Consider the following 27,083-nt stretch of genomic DNA (forward strand, 5'->3'; position numbering starts at 1 on the left):
TTTGGTGGCTACAGAGGCTTGCGGCGGTGGAACTCCCGATCTATTCTATTCCCGGATGTTTTTAGGGTATATGGACATATATAGGCGAAAGAAGTCGGTCAGGGAAGCCACGAGGGTGGGGGCGCGCCTCCCTGCCTCGTGGCTTCCTCGAAGCTTCCCTGACGTCTACTCCAAGTCTCCTGGATTACTTCCGTTCCAAAAATAACTCTCCCGAAGGTTTCATTCCGTTTGGACTCCGTTTGATATTCATTTTCTTCGAAACAGTGAAATAGGCAAGAAAACAGCAATTTGGGTTGGGCCTCCGGTTAATAGATTAGTCCCAATAATAATATAGAAGTGTTTAGTAAAGCCCATAAACATCCAAAACAGATAATATAATAGCATGAATACTTCATAAATTATAGATACGTTGGACGTATCAGTCGATCGTGAAGACGTACGACTACATCAACCGCGTTGTTATAACGCTTCCGCTTACGGTCTACGAGGGTACGTAGACGACACTCTCCCCTCTCGTTGCTATGCATCACCATGATCTTGCATGTGCGTAGGAATTTTTTTTAAATTACTGCGTTCCCCAACACAACCTTATTGTATCCACAACCATGCTGCTGAATGGAGGAATGTAGTAGGGCAAGGTCGCAAGGACAACATGTTGATCCCCGACATGACGATGGCGTCCCTGAAATGATGATGGGTGTCCTACAGGTGGTTCTGCCTATCAAAACGAGCATAGCGTCTTCATGTTGTCACATGTCGGTATCATTTATATTATGGAACGGAGGGAGTATATATTAAGGCCCAAGTTACAGTTGCATATTAACCAAATAGATGCAAACATCTGTGCTTCTTTTGATTCCGCAATGATAATTAGTGTCACGTTTCTATGGATTTAGCCTTGGAGTGCTAATTTTGCTACGATTGTATCTGCTACTGATATGACTATTTGATTCCTAGGGTTCTAGTATGTGCGGAAGTGCTAGACTTGTCAATGAGCATCAGCATCAGTTCTACCCCACGTGATGCCGGCGAGTTTGTCGCGCCGCAACCGCCTCTCGTTTGATTGTGGTTTAGGTAACTACCTGGTCCCTGCCTTGCTCTACCTATGCTCTATGGTGTCCGGCCATGCTGGGATCATGTTGAGCTATGGTCATTTCTAGCGCAGGTTTGGCCAGACATACTTCTGTGATAGTGGTTGTAGGACTAAAACTCCTTCCTCTATTTTGTCAAACCGAGCATGATACTTTTTTGTAAGAAAAATTGTTATGGAGTACATGGTCACTTTCATTAAGTGTTGCATTTTATAGAGATGGTCTCTTGCGTGCAAATGTTCTCTATTAGATGATACATCTAGATGTACGGGTACTTCAGTGAGGACTACAACAATATGAAGTCTTGATCTGTTATGCCGATTTTTGTGCTTCTTGTTGTTGTCTTAGATTAATTGGTGTCATTGAGTATGCATCTGATATAGCCGAACAAGGTCAGTCCTATTTTCTGGGATGTTGTTGTTGCTTGCTAGGACCAATATTAAGTGTTGTCGTTGCATAACTAGGAAGTTGGATGAAATCTACATTACTAGAAGCCGAAACATATATTTCTAATTTGCCAACAATCATGTCAGGATCCATTTTAGTATGATTGGTATCTTAAATCTATACATGTACCTTATTTCTTACTTGCATTGCCATCTAATGAACATGAATATTAGATTTCTGACCAAGTCTATCATCTAAATGTGACTTGCCAGAGAGCATATCTAATGCCTTCCTTTTCCATGTAATTCATTAACCTGTGTGGCCTGATGCAGTGCTTTGCATGTCTACTAAGCACATCTTAGGCCTCTTCCAATGCACCGGTGCTTACATGAGGTTCTAAGCACATTAAAAACTTTAGCAACTAAAGCCCTCTAATGCATAGGTGCTTAACTTGTTGTAGCTAAGCATATTACATTTAATGATTTTGCAACTAAAGTTCTTCATGCATTGGTGGATTTCTTTCATTTAAGTGTTTTGCCTTGGTTCACACGCTTGGCATTGTTTCTTCCTGGAGTCACCACACTCATCTCTCTCCTCTTAATTACCTTGCCACATCAGATTTTTTTACCTGCATGGCTGCCTTAGCACATGTACAAGACGGAGCATTGGGAGGGGCCTTAGTAAACTAAGTTGGTATAGTGATTGCTGCCAAACTAGCATGCATGTGTCCTGTGTGCTTAAGTAGTTATGTTTATTCATGTCAACTAATACACCACGTGCTTTGCATGTTATTTATAATGAAGATGCTCCAGATTCAATGTTGGAATCCCTGGGCGCTACACCCTTTTTTGGCTGCTAGGTGGTGACCGGATGGTTGTCACCGTTGTGCCCCTTCTGCTTTGGCACTGACACCAATGGGACGACAGTGGCTGCATCGTAACCTTCATGTCCAGCTACTATGTCTCCTCCTCGGCCACTACATCGACTTCTCCGCGGCACGATGACATCGGTTTGTCTACAACGGTGGCTATGTTGGTTGCCTCTTCCTTGGTTCTGGTGAGTCCCTGGTCTTCTTCTTTTACCCATGTGCCTTGGGATGGCCTATGTGGCCAATTGTGGTGTTGTCCACTTGGTCAATGGTTTATGGTTTAGTTTTGCGGTTGTGGTCTTCTGGCCACCACAATATCTTGTGTTTGTGATGCTCTTTTTGTTAAAATTAGTCCATGTGTTGATTAGGATATTTTGTTTTTGCATGTGTTATTTGTTTAGTTTTGATACTCATTTAGGATCTTGGCATTCCTGCCCAGGGTATAGATCTTGATATGAAAGGATTAATTTTCGTAGCCCTTGTAGATTTAAACATATAGATAAACTTGACTGTTAACTAAATCTTTCTGCAAGAAACGTATGAGTTTTTGCAAAGAATTGGAGCGAAATTCATTTCTACTCTATGAAGTGCTAGCCTACACTTACTTTGTTCTCATATAGGCATGTAAACCAAAAGCCTGTCCAGAATGAGATTTTTAAGTAGATGAGTTCCTTCTCTAGACTGTTTACATGTATCTGATGGTTTAGAATCAAGAAGATGGTTCTCGATGATTTGATTGATCGCTTGTCTGTTACATGTATTTCTAGACATGACAGTACACTTGGTTTTACCTCCTGATTTCTAGAGTTTGATGAAGAATTAGGGACTGGAACCTTCTCTTTCGTCTTGTTGCTATGGTCTACTAGACGATATGTGATTTATACTCCTTTTTAGCAAGGCATGTGTTATTGTAGGTGATATTGCTTAAGCTGTGCTGGAGTTGTGTTGTTACCAAGTGTATATGTTCTGTGTTTATCTGCCCTGGATATATAGTATTACATTCTTTAGAGCCATGGACCCTTTTACTCACTTAATTTTTTTGTCATCATACACCCTCAACTTTTTCTTGTGTTGCATTCATTATAGAGAGGCATGACTTGGTATTTTGAGTTTTGAATAGTACAAGAGATTCCACTTCTGTCTATCCAAGTCGTGCTTGAGAACACTGCAATGACTCGGTTGCTTCTGATCCTCAACCGAAAGGAGGACGTAGAGCCCTCGTCCCACGAGGACACCATGCCTTCCATGGATGTCGGTTCCCAATTTCCCAACTTGGATGTGAATGGGCGAGGTCTACTCACCGGTCGTTGTTGAGTATACAGACGCATACACATACCCGAGAAAGTCGCCATCCACATACTTGTCGTCGTCCTCAAAGACAATAAGAGCCACCAAAAATGGGGCCGAGTTGCAGGCGCCATAGTTGCAACCTTCCGTTGCACAGAGCACCGTGGCGGAATAGTCTGATTCGTAGTCAGGGTCTAAGATGTCAGGATCTAGTAACTCTGTCCGGCCCCCCGACACGGGGTCCCATACAACTATCTTCAGTCTCTCCTCTTTCTCTTCCTCATCCTTGTCTATCTCGTCTACAACACACGCAACAAGAACGCGGCCATGGTGAAAGTCGGGGACATAACTGTCATAGCGATTGGGCTCGTTGCGAGGGTGGAAGTTGTTGATGGAGAAGAAGCGCTCGACGTCATCCCTCTAGCTTTCCAGGAAGCCCAGTATCGGAAGTGTTTTGTGCACGGTGAGGTAGCGGCTCCGAAAGGTGTGGCCGGAGAGGAGGCTACACCACGCCTTGCAGGCGAGGGAGGCGCGGATAAGGACAACGTGCTCTTCCAGCGGGATGCGGATGATGATCTCCTTCACAAGTTCTTACATCTCCCACAGCTCCCGAACAACCGGCGGCGCCATCATGGTCGCAAAGTTTTTCTGATGGAGAAAGAAACCACATCGTCGGTTTGTTAAACCAATGTACATGTAAGGCTGTTAAACTATAAAATTTATGGAGGAGACTTATGTCCTCGACTGCCGCCATGGCCGCGTTCTTGTTGCATGTGTTGTAGACGTTGTGATTTAACATACTTACATGTACATTGGCTTAACAAACCGATATTGTGGTTTCTTTCTTCATCAGAAAAACTTTGCGACCATGATGGCACCGCCGGTTGTTCAGGTGCTATGAGAGATGGAAGAACTCGTGGAGGAGATCCTCATCCGCACCCCGCCGGAAGAGCCTGCTGTCCTCATCCGTGCCTCACTCGCCTGCAAGGCGTGGTGTAGCCTTCTCTCCGGCCATACCTTCCGCAGCCACTACCTCACCGTGCACAAAACACCTCTTATCCCGGGCTTCCTGGAAAGCTGGAGAGACGACGTCAAGTGCTTCTTCCCCATCAACAACTTTCGCTCTCGCAACGAGCCAATCGCCAGGACAGTTATGTCCATAGCCACATTCTTGTTGTGTGTGTTGTAGACGAGGTAGACGAGGATGAGGAAGAGAAAGAGGAGAGACTGAAGATGGTTGTATGGGATCCCGTGTCGGGGAGCCGGACATAGTTACCATATCCTCACATCTTAGACCCTGACTACGGATCAGACTATTCCGCCACGGTGCTATACGGATCAGACTATTCCGCCACGGTGCTTTGTGCAACAGAAGGTTGCAACCATGACCCCTGCAACTCGGCCCCATTTTTGGTGGCTCTTATTGTCTTGGACGACGACAAGCACGTGGATGGCGACAGTCTGGGGTATGTGTATGCGTTTGTATACTCATCAGCTACCGATGAGTGGACCTAGCGAATTCACATCCAAGTTGGAAAATTTGAAACTGGCATCCAGGAAAGGGCCTGGTGTGCTCGTGGGACGAGGGTTCTACGTCCTCCTTTGGGTTGAGGATCAGAAGCAGCCGAGTCGTTGCAGTGTTCTCAAGCACGACTAGAGACACGACTTGACGCGGATTTTTCATGCATATGCTTCAGAGCCCTGCTATCTTGGCCATCCGTCACTGTAGTGCATCTCGAGATGCGAGGAGAACATGGGGCGCTTAAACTCTCGATTAGCAACAGTGGCCGGCAGTAGACCTGCGGGGTTTTGTTCTTTTCCTCACAATGCCCAGCATCTCCCAGCACAAAAAAACATTATTGTATGAGGTCCATGTCTCTCGTCCAAAGCTCTGTCACATGCATGCTCAATCTCTCTCACACAAGCTATCTCTTTCCTCACGCTCTCATATGCTGCACAAGCTCTCTTTTACATACGAAAATAAAGGCTTTCTCTCATACTCTCACACTCAAGTTCTCTCTAAAATAGCACTCTCTCAGAATGACACTGTTCTCTCTCTCTCTCTCTCTCTCTCTCTCTCTCTCTCTCTCTCAGGTTCTATCTCTTCACTTTCTCAAAGCGAGTTGTTCTCTTACCTGCAAGTTCTCTCTCATTCAAAGTCCACATTTTTTGATAGATCATGCATTAGGTTAAGTTGAAACAGCTGGGTTCAGAGAGATATGCTGTCAGGTTCCAGAGTTGTAACGTTGTTTTGTCACCTCTATACTTTGAACTCTTCTACTGTAGCATGAGCTGTTATACTCAACACTGAAGCTAGTAAAAAAATTGAGGCCCATGAAATTTCCTGCATTTCAAAAAATATTTTGTTAAATTTCACACCGAAACAGGTCCCAAATTCAAGTGAAATTTCAAAGCAGTCTGAAAGAATTCATCAGAAATTTTACTGGCAGCAGAGGATACTGAACTCCGGTAGTCTGCTGAACACATATCGTAATTAATTGCCTAGAACAGATGACAGTTGTTACTTGATGCTTCGGCTAATACAGAAGTTCAGACCAGCAATGTCGTTCATCACCTCGAAGACTTTGCGCCAGCCGCTGCGGATGTCGCTCCTTCTCCGTCGGCGACTGTGCCACTCCACCCACTGGCCCCAGCAGCGTCGCCGCAAGCACCAACTGCCGCACCATGTGCCGTCACCGGAATCGAAGGTGACTACGAGAAAGGGTCAATAGGTCACCGTAATGGGGACTGACAGCATGAACCCACCAACGGGAGTCACGCACGTTTCTGGGCTGGGCTCAAAGCGGGAGACACTGACCTTGCCTGATGGAACTGACTGATAAAATGAGAAACCTCGCAGCAGCCGATCAGGCCCGTATGGGGGGCATGTGCTGGATGTGTAACTGAAGAAAATGGAGCCCCCAAATTAGTTTTTTACTTCTGTAAATGAAGAAAATAGCCAATTCACTCGGGAACACAAAGCACGAGCTGCGGAGAGTATTTACTCTGTAAATTTTCTTATACAAAATATAGTATATAACAATGTTGAGCACATGCATAATTTGGAAGACCATACACTAGTACAAAACGACTTACCGGTCAGCAGTAAACTCATGCCCCTTGCCAAGAACAATCACTGCAGCTAGAGAGTCAGCTATGCCACATACTATGTAAGTCCTGAAGTCTGCTTCCAACTTCTTTGCAAACTGAAGTCAACTATCTGTCACACATAAGAACATGTGTATTATTAGAACAGCGATGCTATCTAAACTCATATGCCTCAGCAAAACAAGGTCAGATAGTCACTTACAGATTGATGTCCTGATCAGTATGAGCATAAGAATATCCGCTGAAACAACTCTGTAAATAATAGATCTCTGAGTTGCTACAGTGCTACCCATGCATGGAAATACAGAGCTGCTCCAGCTTGTCAGACCCGACTTGGTCTGAAGACTAGGATTCAGAAAGAATAGCTGAAACTCGCAAATCTTAGCTACTTTATTGGACGAATTCAGGGTTTCTAGCGCGATACAAGAAGAACCTAAGGCCAACCAGGAACACTGGCGGCTAAGGGGGAAACCCTAATACAAGGAGAGATACCCAGAAAGTTTTAGAAACACGGCTTTATAGCCTTACAACTTGGAGGAAAAAGAAGGAAAAGCAAAATGGAGTAGTTGGCTCTCTGAAGGCTTGCCGGAAAGCCAACAGCGACACAGGACGCTCTCGCAGCCGTTAGATGCCGATCGGACGCCATCCGGATCTTCATAACTAGCGAAGCGGTACGGAGACAGGAGGAGCGTCAGAGTTGTCTCGTTCAAACTTAACTGAATCGACGATGCAGTGTTGAATTCTTCAGAGAACACATACTTGGGTCCTGGCACAGCCTTGCCATCTTAGCGAGTATGTGGTTGTGCTGTCACCTCCTCCAGCACAACAAACATTTCTGGGTTGTACCTTTATGTTGAAAGAAATGCACTGTGAGCATCTGCAATAACATAAATGCATAGACAGCTAAAAAATCCTTTTCAGGTGATACACTCTTTTCAGATAAATGAGGAGATACTAAACAGGTGATACGCTCTATTCAGACAGCTAAAAAACCGTTTTCTTGCAAAGCTAGGGGCGCATACGTGGGCACGACTGCGCGCTCAAATGCGTAGCTGGCAAACTTCTATAATTGCAGGGACCAGAACGAATGCGTGAGTCCACCCACAGAGTTTGACCACACATTTTTAAGCAACAAGGTCCCTTTCTAAATCTAGTCAGGGCCTAATGATGTTCTTCTGAAACCCAAAAGAAAATAAGATGTGTGCTTCTTAATGAGCTGATCTGTCATGTTTTTAGCTTCTCCAGTTACATGGTCAAACAATAGGTGATGCATGTCCAATGGGAAGACCATGGAATTTTCTGCACTACTGATGCCTCACGTTTACCTACAATCTCATATGTATATGCACAAAAGATTGGTTCATTTAAAAAAAACATCCATGGTAACAATACCAAAACCAAAACAACTAAAAGTATATGAGTTTGTTCTGATCCAGCTAAAATTGTAGTAATCAGCACATTCAAACAAGAAAACCCAGCAGTCACATCTAAAATAAAGGTAGATGGCTAGTCTCATTATTGAGAAAGGCTAGTCTATCATGGCCCAGATGATAACAACCACAAACCAGCATTTCAAGCTTCCTAGAAATATCTCCCCTTGACTGCTTCCATGACTCCCAGAAACTTCCTGTGGGAAAAGAACCACAAATAAAATGCTTGACTGACTCTGCCTTTTCCCGGAGTTCTGATGTACCTTGCCCAAGGCAAACTCATCTGCCTCTTTGCTTCCATATCCCAGTTCCATAGTTCGCTGCAGCAATGGATCCCCTTCCGTTACACACAATCATCTGCCTTGTATGTTGGTCATTTTAGTTATTCCCGTTCTGTGCATCATCCGGCAGCCGCCTTCTTCCCGACAAGCCACTTTCTGCTCGAAGCACCATCACCTCCGACGACGGCACTTTTGCCCTGGGATTCTTCTCCCCGTCCAGCTCTGGCACAAAACATTACTACGTCGGCATATGGTACAAGAACATACCCCAAGACAACATTGTGTGGGTTGCCAACCGTGCTATGCCGATCGCCGATCCTTCTTCTGCAATACTCGCCTTCACAAACAAATTCAATCTCGCCTTGTCAGACACCAATGGCCAGCTTCTCTGGATGACAAACATCAGTGCTACAGGAAATTCATCATCAGAGGCAACTGGTGGAGAAGCCATGCTTGATAACAATGGGAATTTTATCCTTCAGTCATCAGAAGGCATCATCTTATGGCAAAGCTTCGATTACCCGACCGACACTCTCCTTCCAGGTATGAACCTCAGGATCACCCACAGGACGCATGCACTACAACGGCTTATCTCTTGGAGAAACCCCCAGGACCCATCCCCGGGGAACTTCTCATATGGTGCAGACCCTGATGAGTTTCTGCAGCGTTTTATATGGAATGGCTCAACACCATACCGGCGAAGTCCGGTATGGAATAACTTTTTGGTAGTCGGGCAGTATATCGAGAGTATCAGGTCCACAATTTACTTTACGCTGCAAACTATTGATGATGAGGTATACATTTCCTTTGGACTACCAGCACCAAGTGTCTCCTCATTGTTGCTTGTGAAGATGGACTACTCAGGCAAGATGAAGATACGAACCTGGAAAAGCAACGTGTCCAAATGGACTGACCTGCAGTCAGAACCTAACCAGGAATGCAACAAATTTGGTTACTGTGGTCCATTTGGTTACTGTGATAACACGCAGCCTATTGTGACATGCAAGTGTTTTGATGGCTTTGAGCCAAACAACAAACAAGAATGGACAGCCCACAGGTTTTCACAGGGATGCCATCGGATGGAAGCACTAAGATGTGGTCAAGGGGATGGCTTCTTAAATACGTCAAACATGAAGGTTCCCGACCAGTTCGTTTTTGTCAAGAATAGAAGCTTAGATGAATGCATAGCAGAATGCACCAGTAACTGCTCCTGCACGGCGTATGCTTATGCCAATATGAGCACCAAGTTTATGAATGGCGATGAAACTAGGTGCCTATTATGGATTGGAGATTTGATTGACACAGAGAAGCTAATTGGACAAGGGGAAAACCTCTACATCCGGATTAATGGATTGAATGGTAAAGTTTACTGTCTCTGTTTTCTCTGCTTGTGCTAGTAGATGTAGTCTCTAATTTGCGGGTCCAGAGGAGCTCCAGTAATAACCCTCTTAGTACTACCTCCATCCTGGTTTATAGGTCCCCTTTGTAGTTTGTGCCAAATTTTGACTAAAGATTTAACTAACAAAAGTGGTAAAGCTGCTGCCTTGTGACCATGAGGTCACGGGTTCAAGTCCTGGAAACAGCCTCTTGCAGAAATGTAGGGAAAGGCTGCGTACAATAGACCCAAAGTGGTCAGACCCTTCCCCAGACCCTGCGCAAGCGGGAGCTACATGCACTGGGGCTGCCCCTTTTTATTTAACTAACAAAATGTTAATGCATGTCAAGAAATATTATCTCATTGGATTTGTATTTGAACATAGTTTTCAAAAATATAATGTTTGGTGACATGCGTGAACATTTTGTTAGTTTAATCTATGATCAAAATTTGGCACGAAATACAATGGGGACCAATAAACCCGGACGGAGGTAGTACAGCTCAAAATTAGTACTTATGCCTCACCCCCTTATACATGTGTGCATTTTATAGAGCTTCTCCAGCCTTGCCATCTCAACGAGTATATGGTTGCACTTTCACCTTCATTGGAAAAAAATATCTTAGTAATACATTTATGGTGGAAGAAGTGCACCATGAACATCTGCAATAACATAATGAGTAGCATGAGGAGACACTAAACAGGTGATACACTCTTTACAGATATGTAGTTGCACACGACAGCTAAAAATTGCATTTTCCTTGCAAAGCCAGCGGCGCAAATGCGGGCAGGACTGCACACTCAACCACGTAGCTGGCAAATTCTATAATTGCAGGGAACAGGGTTATACACGTTATTCCACCATAGTGTTTGACCGCACATCCTAATGTAATTTTTAAGAAACAAGCACAAGGTCCCTTTGTACATTCGGTCAGGGTCCAATGATGTTCTTCTGAAGCCCAAAAGAACAGAAAATGTGTGTTTCTTTATGAGGTGATATGTCCATGTTTTTAACTTATCCAGTTATAATTCACATGGTCAAACATTAGGTAAAGCAAGTCCAAAGGAAAGATCACGGAATTTCCTGCACCACTGATGTCTGACATAAAGACCCATGATCGCATATGTATACACACAAAAGATAAGTTTCTTTCAAAAAACATCTAAGGTAACATATCAAAACCGACAAGGGGTTTATTCCAAGTAAAATTGTAGTGATCAGCACATTCAAACAACAAAACCAGCAGTCACACCGAAAAGAAAAGTAAATGGCTATTCTGTTTGCTGAGAAAGGTAGTCCATGATAGTCTAGATGATAGCAACCAACCCAACATTTTCAAACTTCCTAGAAACATCTCTCTTTGACTACTTCCAAGATTCCCACTTTCCCAGTAGCTTCCTGTGGAAAAAGGAGCGCAAACAAAATGCTTGACTGGCTCTGCCTCAGTTCTGATGTGCATTGTCCAAGGCAACTCATCCACTTCTTTGCTTCCATATCCCAGTTCTATAGTTCACTACAGCAATGGATCCCCTTCCCCTACACACAATCATCTGGCTTGTTTGTTGGTCATTTTGGTTATTCCCGTTCTGTGCATCATCCGGCAGCCACCTTCTTCCCGACAAGCCGCTTTCTGTTGGAAGCACCATCACCTCCGATGACGGCACTTTTGCCCTGGGATTCTTCTCCCTGTCCAGCTCCAGCACAAAACATTACTACGTCGGCATATGGTACAAGAACATACCCGAAGACAACTTTGTGTGGGTTGCCAACCGTGCTATGCCCATAACTGATCCTTCTTCTGCAACACTCGCGTTCACAAGCGGATCCAATCTCGCCTTGTCAGACACCAAAGATACGCTTCTCTGGACGACAAACATCAGCGCTGCAGGAAATTCATCGTCAGAGGCAACTGGTGGAAAAGCCATGCTTGATAACAATGGGAATTTTATCCTTCAGTCATCACATGGCACCATCATATGGCAAAGCTTCGATTACCCGACCGACACTCTCCTTCCACGTATGAACCTCAGGATCACCCACAAGACGCATGCACTACAACGGCTCATCTCTTGGAGAAGCCCCCAAGACCCGTCCCCAGGCAACTTCTCATATGGTGCAGACCCTGATGAGTTTCGACAGCGTTTTATATGGAATGGCTCAACCCCATACATGCGAGGTTCGATATGGAACAACAATTTGGTAGTTGGACAGTATGTCGAGAGTATCAAGTCCACAATTTACTATAGACTGCAACCTATTGATGATGAGGTCTACGCTTCCTTTGGACTGCCGCCACCAAGTGTCGCATTACTGCAAATGAAGATTGACTACTCAGGCAAGATAAAAACACGAGTCTGGAATAGCAACAAGTCCAAATGGACTGACCTGTGGTCAGGACCTAACCACGAATGCAACAAATTTGGTTATTGTGGTCCATTTGGTTACTGCGACAACACACTGCCTATTGTGACATGCAAGTGTCTTGATGGCTTTGAGCCAAACAACAAACAAGACTGGACGGCCAGCAGGTTTTCACAGGGATGTCACCGAATGGAAGCACTTACATGTGGTCAAGGGGATGGCTTCTTAAATATGTCAACCATGAAGGTTCCCAGCCAGTTCTTGTATGTCAAGAATAGAAGCTTAGATGAATGCATAGCAGAATGCACCAGCAACTGCTCCTGCACGGCCTTTACTTACACCAATATGAGCATTGATGCTATCAATGGGGATGAAACTAGGTGCCTATTATGGACCAGAGATTTGATCGACATGGAGAAGCTCATTGGACAAGGGGAAACCCTCTATATCCGAGTTAACGGATTGAGTGGTACAGTTTACTGTTTCTGCTTCTCTGCTTGTGCTGTTAGATATACTCCTCTATTTGCGGGCCCAGTGGAGCTCCAGTAATATCCTCTAGAGTTATATGTACAATGTGAGTACAAGATAGGTTTAAGTTAGTAGTGGCGGGCAAATATTAGAGGGTAAAGACTTTATAATGCCATTATGATAGAACAGTTTGGTGTAACATATATGCAGCGTGTGAATCACTACAATCTTTTTTATACGAAAAGACAATAGCTTATTCAATTGGAGGGTGCAGATTAGGAGCCACTGGATGCAGCATGAAAATATGAGCATGCAGTGGTTCACAATATTCCAGATCATGTTTATAAAGTTAGTTAGCATGTAAAGCACTTCCATCTGAAACATTTATTAATGAACAGCTTCTAATACATGTTTCAAACATTGAGGTGTCCAGAAACATTTTGCCAGCCGCCAACACAGTTATTCCAGAGTGTATATATATCCAATCTCAGCCAATGTATAGGAAGTGAGCCTAGCTCATATTGGCGGGAGAGTCAGTGTACAGTGCCACAACCCTGGTTCGAGTCCTATTTCATTGGACTTGAATTTGGTATACAATCTACTACCTCTGTTCCTAAATATAAGACATTTTGGCAGTTTAAACTGCCACAACGTCTTATATTTATAAACAGAGGGTATATTTCCTATTAATAGAAAATGTAGTTGCTCGTACAAGTTCATAGAATCCATGTCTATACATAACTATAAAAGGAAACCTTCGCGTTCTGGCATAAGTTGTATATGCCATCTGATTATAGTGTAAAAAAAATAGGGCATGACAACCACTCCATCCAGTTCAACAAAACATGTTGTGTGCGTTTTAATGTTAAGTATCAGGCAGACATTTTGTATGTCCCAAATGTTGCGATACTCGTGATGCAATTGTTCATGTGAGAAATAGATTGCTTGAGAATTGAAACAATGTGCATGTAGTTCATACTTGTAAGAAATATTTGGCTTGTGAAACTAACTATTTAGCAAATCTTTAAATTATGTTTGCTTACAGATTGAATTTTGGCAGATAAAAAGCGGAAGAGCATTGTTTTAAAAATTACACTGCCGGTCGTGTCAAGTTTGCTCATAGTCATATGTGCGTGGCTTGTTTGGATCTGCAACTTGGGAGGTAGAACACAGTTCCATATTTTTCTCGTATATTTCCCCCAAGCATGTTTGCGCAGGGCAATGTTATTCCATATTTATGTGCTATGTCCCTTTATTATAATGCTTGCAATCAATGTTCCTGGTAGGCAAACAAAAAAACAAGAAAAATTGGAAGAAGGTGATGTCAGGAACTTCGAGCACTTCTGTTGAACTTCACGATGGAAACTTAAAGTATCCTTTTATAAGCTTCAAAGAAATTGTACTTGCAACAAACAATTTCTCTAACTCCAACATACTTGGACATGGAGGTTTTGGCAATGTTTACAAGGTAACATGAAATTTTCTCTTATAGAGCAACATAACTGTGTTTCCCTCTTGTTTGAACTAAAAGTATCAAGTGCTCAGGGGACATTAGAAGATGGTACAAAAATTGCTGTGAAAAGGCTTAGTAAGGGTTCTGGCCAGGGGGTAATAGAGTTCAGAAATGAAGTAATACTCATTGCGAAGTTGCAGCACCAAAACTTGGTTAGACTTCTAGGTTTCTGCATCCATGGAGATGAGAAACTATTGATATATGAATACTTACCTAACAAGAGTCTAGACGCCATGCTTTTCGGTATGTTCTGCTTACGTCTTGACAAATTTCAGTAAGTAATGAAATCAACCAGAATGGCTGATATTATCCCTCAATTGATGCTATGGTAGCAGATGCCACAAGAAAATCAATGCTTGATTGGCCGATGAGATTCGAGATAATCAAAGGGGTAGCTAGAGGACTTCTTTATCTTCATCAAGATTCAAGGCTGAAGATAATTCACAGGGATCTGAAAGCAAGCAACATATTACTAGATGCCGAAATGAGCCCTAAAATATCTGATTTTGGTATGGCAAGGATATTTGGCGGCAATCAGCAGCAAGAAAATACCGACCGCGTTGTTGGCACTGTTAGAATTATAATATAGGTCATGTACCCCTTTGTATTTATCCCGTTGTATAAGGGGTTTCCTGCATATGTTCCACACCTGTACATGTATATATATCGGCCTATGGCCTCATGGGAATACAAGTTGCTTATTCCTAACATGGTATCAGAGCTTTAGGTCTCTTTTTTTCGCACGCGCAACTCGTGCTACGATCCCATCTCCGCCGCCGCGGCCGCGGTTTCTCTTTGCCTCGGCGTCGCTGCTGTGTCTCCAGGCGCCCTTCACGCCTCCCGCCGCCCGCCACAGGACTCGCGGTCGCTCCCGCCGCTCCCGCTCTCAGGGCCGCTCCCGCCCGCCAGCTCCTGCCGTCCGCCAGGACTCCGCGGTCGCTCCTGCCGCTCCCGATCTCAGGCGCCGCTCCCGCTCTCAGGCACCGCTCCCGCCTGCCAGCTCCCGCCCGCCAGCTCCCGCCCGCCAGGTGCCCTCCCGCCAGGACTTCGCCCCTGCCGTCCGCCAAGCTCGCGGTCACGCATCCACTTCTCGCGGCTGCCGTTCGCTCGTGGTCTCCCGTGGTCTTCCGCCTGCCGTCCGGTGTTCTACTGCTTTCGGGTCTCTTCAAAAAAAAATTAAAAAAATTCTGCTGCATCGGGCTATGTTGCTGTCCCTCGCTGTCCGGTGATCTTCGATGGTACTAACTACACCGAGTTCGCTGGCTTCATGCGCATTCACATGCGTGGCATCCGTCTCTGGGGTGTTCTTTCTGGCGAGGTCTGCTGTCCGCCACGTCCGGTTCCTCCGGTGGCCCCTACTCCGCCGACTCCACTGGTTCTTCCTACGGATGCTAATCAGGCCGCCAAGGATGCGGCTAAGATTGCTGATGAGGCTGCTGATCGTGCCTATGATGAGAGGGCTTTGGCTTATGAGGAGGCTCTTCAGACGTATCATGGTGCTTTGTCTGTTTACACCCAATGGCTTGATGATGATGCTCGTGCTGCAGCTGTTCTCACTGCTAGTGTTCTGCCTCAGTTTGCTTCTGAGTTTCTGGGTCTTCCTACTGTCTTCCAGATGTGGACCTGTCTTCGTCAGCGCTATGAGCCCTCTGGTGATGCCTTATACCTTTCTGTGGTTCGTCAGGAGCATGCTCTTCAGCAGGGTGACTCTACTGTTGATGACTTTTATGCACAGAGTTCTGCTATCTGGCGCCAGCTTGATTCTCTCCGCAGTGCTGGTTGTCGTACTTGCCCCTGCTGCCAGGCTGTCCAGGCCGATTTGGAGTTTCATCGCGTCTACGAGTTCCTGTCTCGGCTCCGTAAGGAGTTTGAGCCCCGGCGTGCTCAGTTGCTTGCTCGTGGCCGTATTTCTCTCATGGAGGCGCTTTCAGAGATTCGTGCTGAGGAGACTCGCCTACGTGGTGCTGGTTTGCTGGAGGTTCCCTCTGTGCTCGCTACTCGGGTTTCTTCCACTCCACCTGCTGCACTGCCCCATTCTCGCTCGAGTGCTCCGCCGCTCTTGCCCACTCCTTCTGGAGGCTCAGGTCGCCCCCGTTCACATTGTGACTACTGCAACAATGATGGTCATATTGAGTCCCAGTGCTACACAAAGCGGAAACACCTGCGCAAGGCGCGATCATCCTCCTCAGGGACTTCGTCATCTCCCTCGCCAGCTTCAGCCATTGCTTTGACTGAGCAGGATATTCTGAGACTTAAGCGTCTGCTCGCGGCTTCAGGTTCTTCCTCGACGGGTACTGCTGGTTCTGTGACTGATGCTTCCCGCACTGAGCACCCGCCCTCTACACAGTCAGGTACATTCCCATGGGTTCTGGATTCTGGAGCTTCTTTTCATATGTCTTCTCATTCTTCCGCTTTGTCCTCTCTTCGCTTGCTGGATTCTCCTGTTCATGTCTTCACTGCTGATGGTACTCCACTTTCTGTTGCTAGTAGAGGCCATCTTTCCACTCCTTCTTATTTTGTTCCTGATGTTGCTCATGTTCCTCGACTTACCATGAATCTGTTTTCTGCCGGTCAACTTACTGATTCTGGTTGTCGTGTCATCCTTGATGTTGACTCTTGTTCTGTCCAGGATCGTCGCACGCACACTCTGGTTGGGGCTGGCCCTCGCCGCCGTGATTCTCAGGGTCTTTGGGAGTTGGACTGGCTTCATGTTCCTTCCGCTGCCACCACCATCGCCAGTCCCTCCGCTGCTGTCGCCTCTGTTACTGGTTCCTTCAAGCAGTGGCATCATCGACTTGGTCATCTGTGTGGTTCTCGGTTATCGTCTTTAGTTCGTCGAGGTCTTCTGGGGTCTGTCTCAGGAGATGTCTCTTTAGAGTGTCAGGGTTGTCGTCTTGGCAAGCAGATTCAGTTACCATATTCCCATAGTGAGTCAATGTCTAAGCGTCCTTTCGATTTAGTCCATTCTGATGTATGGGGTCCGGCTCCTTTCGCTTCGAAAGGTGGTCATAAATACTATATTATTTTCATCGATGATTTTTCTCGTTACACATGGCTTTATTTCATGACTTCACGTAGTGAGGTGTTGTCTATTTATAAGCGTTTTGCTGCCATGGTTCATACTCAGTTCTCTTCACATATTCGTGTTTTTCGTGCTGACTCCGCTGGTGAGTATATCTCTAAGATGTTGCGTGGTGTCCTTGCTGAGCAGGGTACTCTTGCCCAGTTCTCTTGTCCTGGTGCTCATGCTCAGAATGGCGTGTCTGAGCGCAAGCATCGTCACCTTCTTGAGACGGCTCGTGCTATGATGATCGCCGCCTCTCTTCCGCCTCATTTTTGGGTCGAGGCTATCTCCACTTCCGTCTATCTCATCAACCTTCAGCCATCTGCTGCTTTGCAGGGTGGTGTTCCTTTTGAGTGTCTGTTTGATCGTTCTCCCGATTATTCGATGCTTCGCTTGTTTGGTTGTGTTTGCTATGTTCTTCTTGCCCCTCGCGAACGCACCAAACTGACCGCTCAGTCTGTTGAGTGTGTCTTCTTAGGCTACAGTGATGAGCATAAGGGCTATCGTTATTGGGATCCTGTCGGTCGTCGGATGCGTATCTCTCGAGACGTGACTTTTGATGAGTCTCGTCCTTTTTACCCACGCCCATCTTCCTCGTTTTTTTCAGTGGAGGATATCTCTTTCCTCACTTTTCCTGACTCTCCTATCACTCCCGTCGCGCCTGTGCCTATTCGTTCCACTCCCTCTGCTTCTCCACCCCTCGTCGATTCGCCGCCACCATCTTCCCCGGTCTCCTCACCTAGCATGTCACCGGATTCTACACCTTCATCTCCGGTGACTTCTTCGTCGCCACCCCCTGATTCTACCTTGGCGATTCCTCCTTCTCTTGTTCCATCTCTTCCTCAGCATTACACTCGTCGTTCACGACCTGTGGATGCTTCCTTGGATGAGTCGTCCTCTTCCTCTCAGCCTACTTATGGCTTGCGTTCTCGTCCTCGTCCGCCTATTGATCGCTTTGGATTTCCCACCGCTGGTGCTGCTGTTCTTGAGCCGACTTCTTACCGTCAGGCTGTTGTTCATCCTGAATGGCAGTTTGCGATGGCAGAGGAGATTGCTGCTCTTGAACGCACTGGTACCTGGGATCTTGTTTCTCTTCCTCCCGGAGTCCGTCCCATCACTTGTAAGTGGGTCTACAAGGTTAAGACTCGCTCCGATGGTTCTCTTGAGCGTCACAAAGCTCGTCTCGTGGCTCGTGGTTTTCAGCAGGAGCATGGTCGTGATTATGACGAGACTTTTGCTCCTGTGGCCCATATGACCACTATTCGTACACTTCTTGCTGTTGCCTCTGCACGCCACTGGTCTATATCTCAGCTTGATGTTAAGAATGCCTTTCTTAATGGTGAACTGCGTGAGGAGGTGTACATGCAGCCACCACCTGGGTATTCTGTTCCTGATGGCATGGTGTGTCGTCTTCGTCGCTCTCTCTATGGCCTTAAGCAAGCCCCTCGCGCCTGGTTTGAGCGTTTTGCTTCTGTGGTCACTACTGCTGGTTTTTCAGCAAGTGCTCATGATCCCGCATTGTTTATTCACCTTTCTCCTCGTGGCCGGACTCTTCTTCTCTATGTTGATGATATGGTCATCACTGGGGATGACCCCGAGTATATTGCCTTTGTAAAGGCCCGTCTTAGTGAGCAGTTTCTTATGTCTGATCTTGGACCTCTTCGCTACTTTCTTGGGATTGAAGTCTCTTCTACCTCTGATGGCTTTTTTATATCCCAGGAAAAGTATATCCAGGATCTTCTTGCTCGTGCTGCTCTTTCTGACGAGCGCACTGTTGAGACTCCTATGGAGCTCAATGTTCACCTTCATGCTACTGATGGTGATCCTCTCCCTGATCCGACGCGTTATCGTCATCTCGTTGGCAGTCTTGTCTATCTAGCTGTCACTCGTCCGGACATCTCTTATCCGGTTCATATTCTGAGTCAGTTTGTCTCTGCTCCCACATCGGTTCATTATAGTCATCTCCTTCGTGTTCTCCGATATCTTCGGGGCACGATCTCTCACCGTCTCTTCTTTCCTAGCTCCAGTTCTTTACAGCTTCAGGCCTATGCGGATGCTACGTGGGCTAGTGATCCTTCTGATCGCCGTTCACTTTCTGCTTACTGTGTTTTTCTTGGCGGTTCTCTCATTGCCTGGAAGACGAAGAAACAGATTGCAGTTTCCCGTTCGAGTGCTGAGGCTGAGTTGCGAGCTATGGCTCTTTTGACGGCAGAGGTGACTTGGTTACGGTGGTTACTTCAGGATTTTGGTGTTTCTGTCACTACACCGACTATGCTCTTATCTGACAGTACAGGTGCTATTAGCATTGCGCGCGATCCTGTGAAGCATGAGCTCACCAAGCATATTGGTGTTGATGCTTTCTATGTGCGCGCTGCTGTGCAGGATCAGGTTATTGCTCTTCAGTATGTGCCTTCCGAGTCACAGTTGGCGGATTTCCTGACGAAGGCCCAGACTAGAGCGCAACATGGCTTTTATCTCTCCAAACTCAGTGTGGTTCCTCCACCATGAGTTTGAGGGGGGTGTTAGAGTTATAATATAGGTCATGTACCCCTTTGTATTTATCCCGTTGTATAAGGGGTTTCCTGCATATGTTCCACACCTGTACATGTATATATATCGGCCTATGGCCTCATGGGAATACAAGTTGCTTATTCCTAACAGGCACATAGTAAGTGATATACTGCATGAATTATCTTTATGCATTATTCTTGTGCTTGACCAAAATTTTGTTGTGTGTTCAAACAGCGGTTACATGTCCCCTGAATATGTTTTGAAAGGAGTGTTTTCTGTCAAGTCTGATGTATATAGCTTTGGAGTTTTACTACTGGAGACTGTGAGTGGCTCAAAGATTAGCTCTGTGCACCTAAAAGCAGACTTCAGCAGCATTATAGCCTATGTAAGTAAAATGACATGCTCGAATTTCTGCAAGTATAGAAAATATATGCATCTTGAAAGGGTAAAGAATGGATGCAGGCATGGAGCTTATGGAAGGATGGGAACACAAAGGATTTTGTTGACTCGTCAATTGTGGGGAGCTTCTCACTTAATGAAACTTTACGGTGCATCCATATCGGACTCTTATGTGTTCAAGGCAGCCCAAATGCGCGGCCACTCGTGTCATCAATCGTGTCCTTCCTGGAAAATGGAGATATATCACTTCCAACTCCAAAAGAGCCCATGTATTTTGCAGAAGATAACTATGGTACTGATGGAGCAGCAGAAAATACTGTGAAGTCTGCAAACAACATGAGCATTACAGTACTAGAAGGACGCTAGCACCTAGCAGTCTAGTTTCTGCATATTCATGGGTACCTTTTACAACTGTATACCGGATAAGAAACTGGTATTTGTATTGAAGAAGAAGAAGAAGAAGAAGAAGCTTTGTTTTAATATAGATAATGTATTTCAACTCCGATGGCTCCCACAGCAAAATGGGAGAGGTCGAAATGTTCTTACTAAAGACTCTTCTCATGAAAGAATTTTGGATGCATAAAAGGAGGCGAGTTAAGAAGTTGAATTTTGTGTCCTTAAAAAAAGGATAGTAGAATCGTATATTTCTTAGTTTTGCATGCAATTTGTCTCTTAGTTACCATGGAGCTTTTTTTAAGACAGGCATGAAAGTAAGAAATAGTCAGAGTTATCGGATACATCACTTTATTGTGCCGGAAATCATGTAGAAAAGCAACTTCAAATTACATTAGAAAATATACACGACGCTTACCTAGAAGAAAAGGCATCATGTCGCATTGATCCAGAGTGCTTAAAGTATACGATATAACCCTTAACTAAGCAAGTGCCATCGGTCCAGAAATGAGAAACTTGTGTAGGAGAATGTGAACCCTTAACAATACCAAGGTTGTGTGTCGCCTCTTTTTGGGGTTTTTGATAAACACCACACCCCGCTTGAAAGAGTCATTGATCAACAAGGTAATGCTATGCTACACTTTGAAATCTGTTGAAATAAGCTTTTGGGGGAGTGCATAAGCACCGTAAAGTTTCCTTTCAAGGATAAATTGATTTGTGAAAACTGAAAAAATATGCCACTAGCATTTCCACAAACACCTTGTGCCCACTCTAGCTCACTGCTCACGGGCATCAACCGAGGACACCTCGGCTCGAGATTCCGTAACAAAGGCCAAGGGGCATAGGTTGTATGGCTCAATTGGCATGTAGAGCACGCACCTTTGAGAAGCTCTCGCTCCCGCACTCCGCCCGGACGGCCTCGCGCGCTAAGCCGTCGGCGTGGCGGCGCGTCTTGGCCGGCTCCCCGTCCATATCTGCCGCCCGAGCCCGTACTGGCTCCAAATGTGACGCCGGGAAGGGGGTGGGGGTGGGGGGAGGAGGAAGAAGGTTGCGCCGATATTTTCTCCTCCTCCCGCCGGAGATGCGGCGTCTCCGTCCCCCGCCGTTCTGCTCCTGTCGACCACCTCCATACTCTTTTTTTTCGAGGCAATCCTCTCGCGCAGCTGGGCCAACGCCCAAGGGCTTTCTTTGGTGATTCGGCTCAGCTCGGCCCAACCTAGCCAGTGTTATGGGCCTTGCATTCCACGCAGTTCTCAGGCGCTCTGCTTCACGCTGCTAAAAAAAACTGTTAAAAAAATTGTCTAAAAAAACTGTTTAAACCCTTTAAAAAACAGCACAAATGTTTACACTTTTTTTTTCCTTTTTGAAGATGTACACCCGTAGGCATACAATACTTGTATTCATAATAGTAACGATACCGAGAGCGCCAACAGATGGTTCACACCTTGGCACTGTTAACGAACCACGATAGTCGTCAATCCTGGAAGGCTGGATCTAGTTTGATAAGGAACATCATTCAAAGGAGCCCTCTGAGCCTCTTCAACGCCGGATCCAGGGCCAACTCCATCCCACCCTTCAACAGGAGGCCGGATCTTTCACCGTCTTCCGCAAATCCGTAGCAGTCATTTATCGCCGCACTCCAAGAGCAGCCCATCCCCGCCATCACGCCAACACGCAACGCCAAGTTGCCCCAACAGCTTGGACTCCACAAGCCTATTGTCGGCGCCAGCAACACCTCCGATGAGCAGGAGCACGAGCTGAAAGACCATTATTCCTATGAGCACGGTCGACGGAAACCATGTACGCAGCCCTTTTTCTAGTGCATTCTTGCTGCACGCTGCTCTATCTGCTTACATCTTTTTTCCTTGAACAGCATAACTGTTTACACCTTTTCTGTCCAGCACATCTGTTTCTACACACACAAAAAAAGGTAACACGGTTGACAATTTGTCTATATTGGCGTATATCTCTATTCAGTGAATCAATACATTCACGGAGCTCTCGGAATATGTGGTACATAAGTTTACAAATGTGGAACATTACACCTCACGTCAGTTCACTAGCCTCATAAAAACCTTGCGCTGAATGAAAGGACACTAGTGGTGAACACTAAAATCAGCATTCTACCAATCACATAACCACATACAGGAAAACAACAAAACATTATTAAAAACAATGAAACATTATAAAAAACAATGAAACATGGAAGCAACCGTGGAAGCCAATTGACATGCATATAAGAGCAAGGGCAAGGACAATAATAGAGCCAACTGATGGCTATATCTTGTTGCCACATTATCTATAGTCAACATTATATAGTCGAAAATTCCCAGCCAAACAAAGTATCAATTACTCCCTATCGCACCGTTTTCATTCTGAAGCTGCCAAACCCCCTGCAAGAGCAACTGGTTCGGAACCGCACACATGCCATTGGTAGTCATTTTGTTGTTGGTATCAAAGTTTCACTCGTTATAAGCTAAACATATATATTCATGTCAGCTTTCTCTTGAATGAGTAAGACTTCGTTATTCTTCACCTGTTACTCTGTTAGATGGCTTTATTGGTTCCGGAAAGCAAAGGAAATTTTGCTTGACAAGTTTTTACATACAAGCTGGGAGCCTAGTTATGTTTCTTTAGTTGGCTCTGGACAGTCTAGCCAAATCTGCCTCCCCTGTAATGTAACATAGGTAGTTTAAATCCTCTGATCATCCAAAAATCAAATAGCAGAGATTTCTTTTCCGCTGGCGCAGGTTGGCATATTGATGTCGTACAAGTTCCTGCTGGAGCTGCAATTTCTTCGAGGCATGCAAAAAGAAGAGTGCCATCCATCAAATACCATCTCCAGGCCTGGTTAAACCTCACATTGACAAAAATTCGCACCATAGACCTCTTGTTATGTATCTCTGGCCGAATGTAACAATACCATCTCCAGGACTGTCTTCCATTTTCCATGAGCGTTACGACAGGCTTCCACTCATCAGATATAAAAGAGCAGAACTCAATTAATTTGCACCCTTTTCATTCAGTCACATTCCAAGCAGAGAACCCATCAAGAATTTGAATGACACCCTCCTGGCTGAAATGGGCATACAACATGGAGTTTGTGAGTATATAAAACAGAAACAAAAAAAGTTCACAATTTCCCTTTCCTACACCGTCATCGCAATCCACCTTCGCTTCCATTGATTCGGTCATAGTGACAAAGACAAATTCAGAAAGCAAAGTCTACCACCAGAATGTTTCCCAAAGACCACAATCTGGGTCCAGGCAAGGCGGCAAAGACGCATTCTGAAAATAGAGAGCCTCAACAAGTCAAGAATTTTTCCTGTAAAGAAAAACAAGTCAAGAATTTGAATATCCGAGGGCAAACAAATCATCATATACTAGGTAGACAAATAGGCAATTAGTTACTCGGTAAACTGAAAAAGAGAACCATGCGGCCAGATTACAGTACACACATAATTTAGCTACACCGCGAGGTCCACACCAATCAAGTATTCTTAAGCTACCAATAACTAGAAATCAGAATTACTACTGGATGTGCCTCACACAGTCATTGCTCTAGCTCCTGCAAGGCTGTGAGCGTTATGAAACTACCAGCATTCCTTGACATATCAGATAACTATCTTCACACATGAGGATGATCCATGCGCGAGTCGCTCCTTAATCCGGCGCCTGCTAGCTTTGTCCGCCTTGGATCTGTCAAGGTTGGTGGCATTGCAGTCCCTGCATGGGAATTCATCCTGCAGCTTGATTATCAACGGCCGCACAGCTCGTTCCATCACAAGCCTTACATAGTTTGTCACCTTGTCTTCATCCTCGCACCCTTGGATCCCCAGCAACTTCAAGTTTAGGTGCTTGAAATCCTTGGATGGCTCCCACACCACGTTGGTCTTCTCGGCACTGTTGTCGGGCGTCTCGATGCATGAATGTCGAGATAACTTCAAGCAAGGACATAGAAAGTAAATAACTCATGTTAATTAAACTTGCCACCAACCCATGAAGGACAACGTGACAACAATTGCAATTAAATATAAGTATAGGCCCCTAGATTTTGGAGAAATTTGCATGAATTAAATCCTAGGTAAAGTACGACAGATGAATATGCTTCCGGGGTTCTTATGAAATTACAACTATATTCCTCGTATTTCTTTCGACCAAGATACTTTGAATAATGAAGAATTTCCATCAAGAGGCGAGGGCTTTCCTCCTCGAGAAAAACATAGGAAGAACTTTTGGAGAACTCTTAACATAAGATATCCTGCAGTTTTTTTTTTTTGCATGGACATTGTCTCGCAGCAAAAATAGAATGTGGCTTGTATGCACTACTTTTAGTATTTGTAATAAGTTGGTGAGTAGTTGGAAATTAGATCAACTTGCTGGTACGTTTTTAATGCTGAATATCCTTAGAACATATAATTGTAAAAATGTAGAATAAGTCATGTACATGCTAAGATGTGGACTAAACTAAAAAGAAGGTTAAGTAACACTTACATCAATACACTGTAGGCAAGGTGCAGCTTCAAGGATAAACAGTGTCCAGTTCAGATCACACTCATTGAAGATATCCCAAAGAAACACAGAGGTCAGGTTTCTGAACATAGCAGTGAGCTTCTTCGGATGTTCTGGCAGAATCCAAATCTACAGCAAGAACATAAACACACGGCTGAAATTGGTACAGAAGGACATATGGTATGTAGATGCAGAAGATATTTAAGTGGTGCGCAGAAATTAATTGTACCATTTGTTGCTCGAAACCAAGATGAAGACTCAACAGGTTGCTGGCACTCCTTGACAGGCACTCGCTCAGCGGAAATGGCCTCTACCATGCCATGGCTCTAGAATCGAGTAGTACACTGCGAAGCTCAGGAACATAGCCAAAGTGCAGTGGAAGCTTCTCGGAGATCCAAGAATGGCACACCACTTGCCTAAGCTTAGGGACAGAAATGAGGTCGATCCGCGTGCACCCAACACAGAGGAACTTGAGCTCCTGGATCCCAGAGCACGGCGTGTCGATCTTGAGCACGAAGGGCAGATCAACCAGTCTGCAGGTACGCAGGGTGAGGCGCCTGAGCCTACCACAAGAGCTAATGAGCTCGGTGATGTCAGAATGACCAAATGCAAGGCGCTCGAGTGCAAGACTCGTGAGCCAAGAGAAGGCGACCGGGTAGGCCTGGCAGAAGGACATGAACTGCCGCCCAATCTCAGCGCGCTGCGGGACGGTGTTGCTCGGGGACGGCAGGGATATGCAAAACTCAAGGCATTCGGTCTGGCCCAAGCTCACGACGTCCTGGACGAGGCGGCCTATGGTGCTCAGGTGAGGAGGGGAAGGCATGTAGAAGCCGAGGATAAGGGACTTGAGGGCGCTGCTCTCGGCGAGGGGAACCACGGCGAGCAGCGACCGCGCCGCACCCGTGAACGCGTCCATGGCCTCGAGCGGCGTCGCGCCCTGGAAGTGAGCGACGTCGAGGTCCACGCGCGAGAGGTGCTTCGGGAGGCGCCGCCACCGTCTCGAGAGCGCCCCGGCGCGGACCGCCTCGCGCAGGTCAAGGCGCTCGAGGATCTCGAGGAGGAGGTGCTCGGGGAGAGCGCTGATCCTGTCCGCGCCGGCGTTGAACTTGGGCGGCGGGGCCGGCTGATTGACCGAAACCCTAGCGGCGGCCTTCTGCTCCGAGGCCGCGGCTCCTCCGGCGCTCCGCTCCCCACCTCCCGCCTGTGGCCGTCGATCTGGACCGGACGGGGAGCGCCGCCCCCTCGGCGCGACCATCTCGATCCGACTCCCCTTCGACCCCCGCCGGCTAGCCGCCGATTTCGATTTGGTGCTCTCTCGGCAGGCACGGCTGGATGGGGACAAACTTTTTTTTTCCCACTCTCCAGTGTAGTGTGACACTTTCCAGTTTCCACTAGGTGGGCCTTTTGCATCTTGATGATACATAATATTTTTAAAAAAATGGTTAATTTGATAAATGCCACTCCAAATCTGGCGATTTCGAGAAATCGCACGGCAATTTTCAAACTTTGAAAAATGCCATTTTCAGTGGCTTTTTTGGAAGTCTGGAGGGTTTTTTTCAAAGTTCGCAAAAATTGCAGTGGCATTTTTCAAAGTTTGAAAATTACAGTGGCATTTTTATGAATCACCATAATTAGAGTGGTATTTATCTAATTAAAAAATTGTGACTATCTGCGGCCAAGCAAAAAAAAGAATTTAGTTACTGCCTTGTAACTAAGATGTCATGCGCATTACCGAAAATATGTTCATGGTATTTTGAAAATATGTTCGAGCATTTTGTAAAATGTTCACGAATTTTTCAAAAAGATGTCCAGGCTTTTGAAAAATGTTCATCTAGTTAGAAATATGTATTCATGTATTTTCTGAAAAGTGTTCATGGGTTTGAAAAATGTTCATATAGTTAGAAACACGTGTTCATGCATTCAAAAAAATGTTCATTCAACTAAAAAAGTATTCATGTATTTGCAAAAAATGTTCATGTATTTGAAAAGAGTTCATGAATTAAATTTTTTGTTTCTGAGTATATAATATTTAATGA

At 45.5% G+C, this 27,083-nt stretch overlaps 2 protein-coding genes and 1 long non-coding RNA gene across 8 annotated transcripts; 1 reads left to right on the forward strand and 2 right to left on the reverse strand.

Moving 5' to 3' along the window:
- Nucleotides 1–5,308: 5,308 nt before the first annotated feature.
- On the reverse strand, nt 5,309–21,677 carry LOC123494390 (uncharacterized). Of its 6 annotated transcripts, none has more exons than XR_012196615.1 (7): nt 21,415–21,673; nt 20,276–20,367; nt 6,944–7,587; nt 6,730–6,853; nt 6,452–6,573; nt 6,209–6,345; nt 5,309–5,977 (listed from the first exon to the last, which is right to left on the reverse strand). It is a non-coding gene; the product is annotated as an uncharacterized lncRNA (long non-coding RNA). The 6 variants fall into 6 exon arrangements; XR_012196612.1 differs by having other exon boundaries at nt 6,452–6,536; nt 21,415–21,671; XR_012196614.1 differs by having other exon boundaries at nt 6,209–6,573; nt 21,415–21,677.
- LOC109740023 (G-type lectin S-receptor-like serine/threonine-protein kinase B120) lies at nt 7,607–14,876 on the forward strand. Its single transcript, XM_045230162.2, has 5 exons — nt 7,607–9,811; nt 13,716–13,817; nt 13,942–14,123; nt 14,201–14,411; nt 14,504–14,876. Exons 1-5 carry the CDS (start codon nt 8,755–8,757, stop codon nt 14,755–14,757), a joined length of 1,806 nt encoding a protein of 601 aa, XP_045086097.1. The 5' UTR covers nt 7,607–8,754; the 3' UTR covers nt 14,758–14,876.
- A 2,213-nt stretch (nt 21,678–23,890) lies between the features above and the next one.
- Nucleotides 23,891–26,434, reverse strand: LOC109740022 (uncharacterized). Its single transcript, XM_045230163.2, is given in 3 exon segments — nt 23,891–24,476; nt 25,030–25,176; nt 25,277–26,434. Coding segments are annotated over 3 exon segments (1,500 nt in total). The 5' UTR covers nt 26,303–26,434; the 3' UTR covers nt 23,891–24,149.
- Nucleotides 26,435–27,083: the final 649 nt, after the last annotated feature.

This window comes from Aegilops tauschii, unplaced genomic scaffold (genome assembly GCF_002575655.3).
Source record: "Aegilops tauschii subsp. strangulata cultivar AL8/78 unplaced genomic scaffold, Aet v6.0 ptg000846l_obj, whole genome shotgun sequence".
Classification (NCBI taxonomy): Eukaryota; Viridiplantae; Streptophyta; class Magnoliopsida; order Poales; family Poaceae; genus Aegilops; species Aegilops tauschii.

Excerpts from the sequence above, each read along its gene's own strand:
- LOC109740023 (XM_045230162.2), top strand. The coding sequence starts at position 8,755 with ATGCCGATCGCCGATCCTTCTTCTGCAATACTCGCCTTCACAAACAAA. Across the intron at positions 9,812-13,715 it reads CCGGATTAATGGATTGAATG|ATAAAAAGCGGAAGAGCATT; the intron begins GTAAAGTTTACT and ends GAATTTTGGCAG. Across the intron at positions 14,412-14,503 it reads TCTAGACGCCATGCTTTTCG|ATGCCACAAGAAAATCAATG; the intron begins GTATGTTCTGCT and ends CTATGGTAGCAG.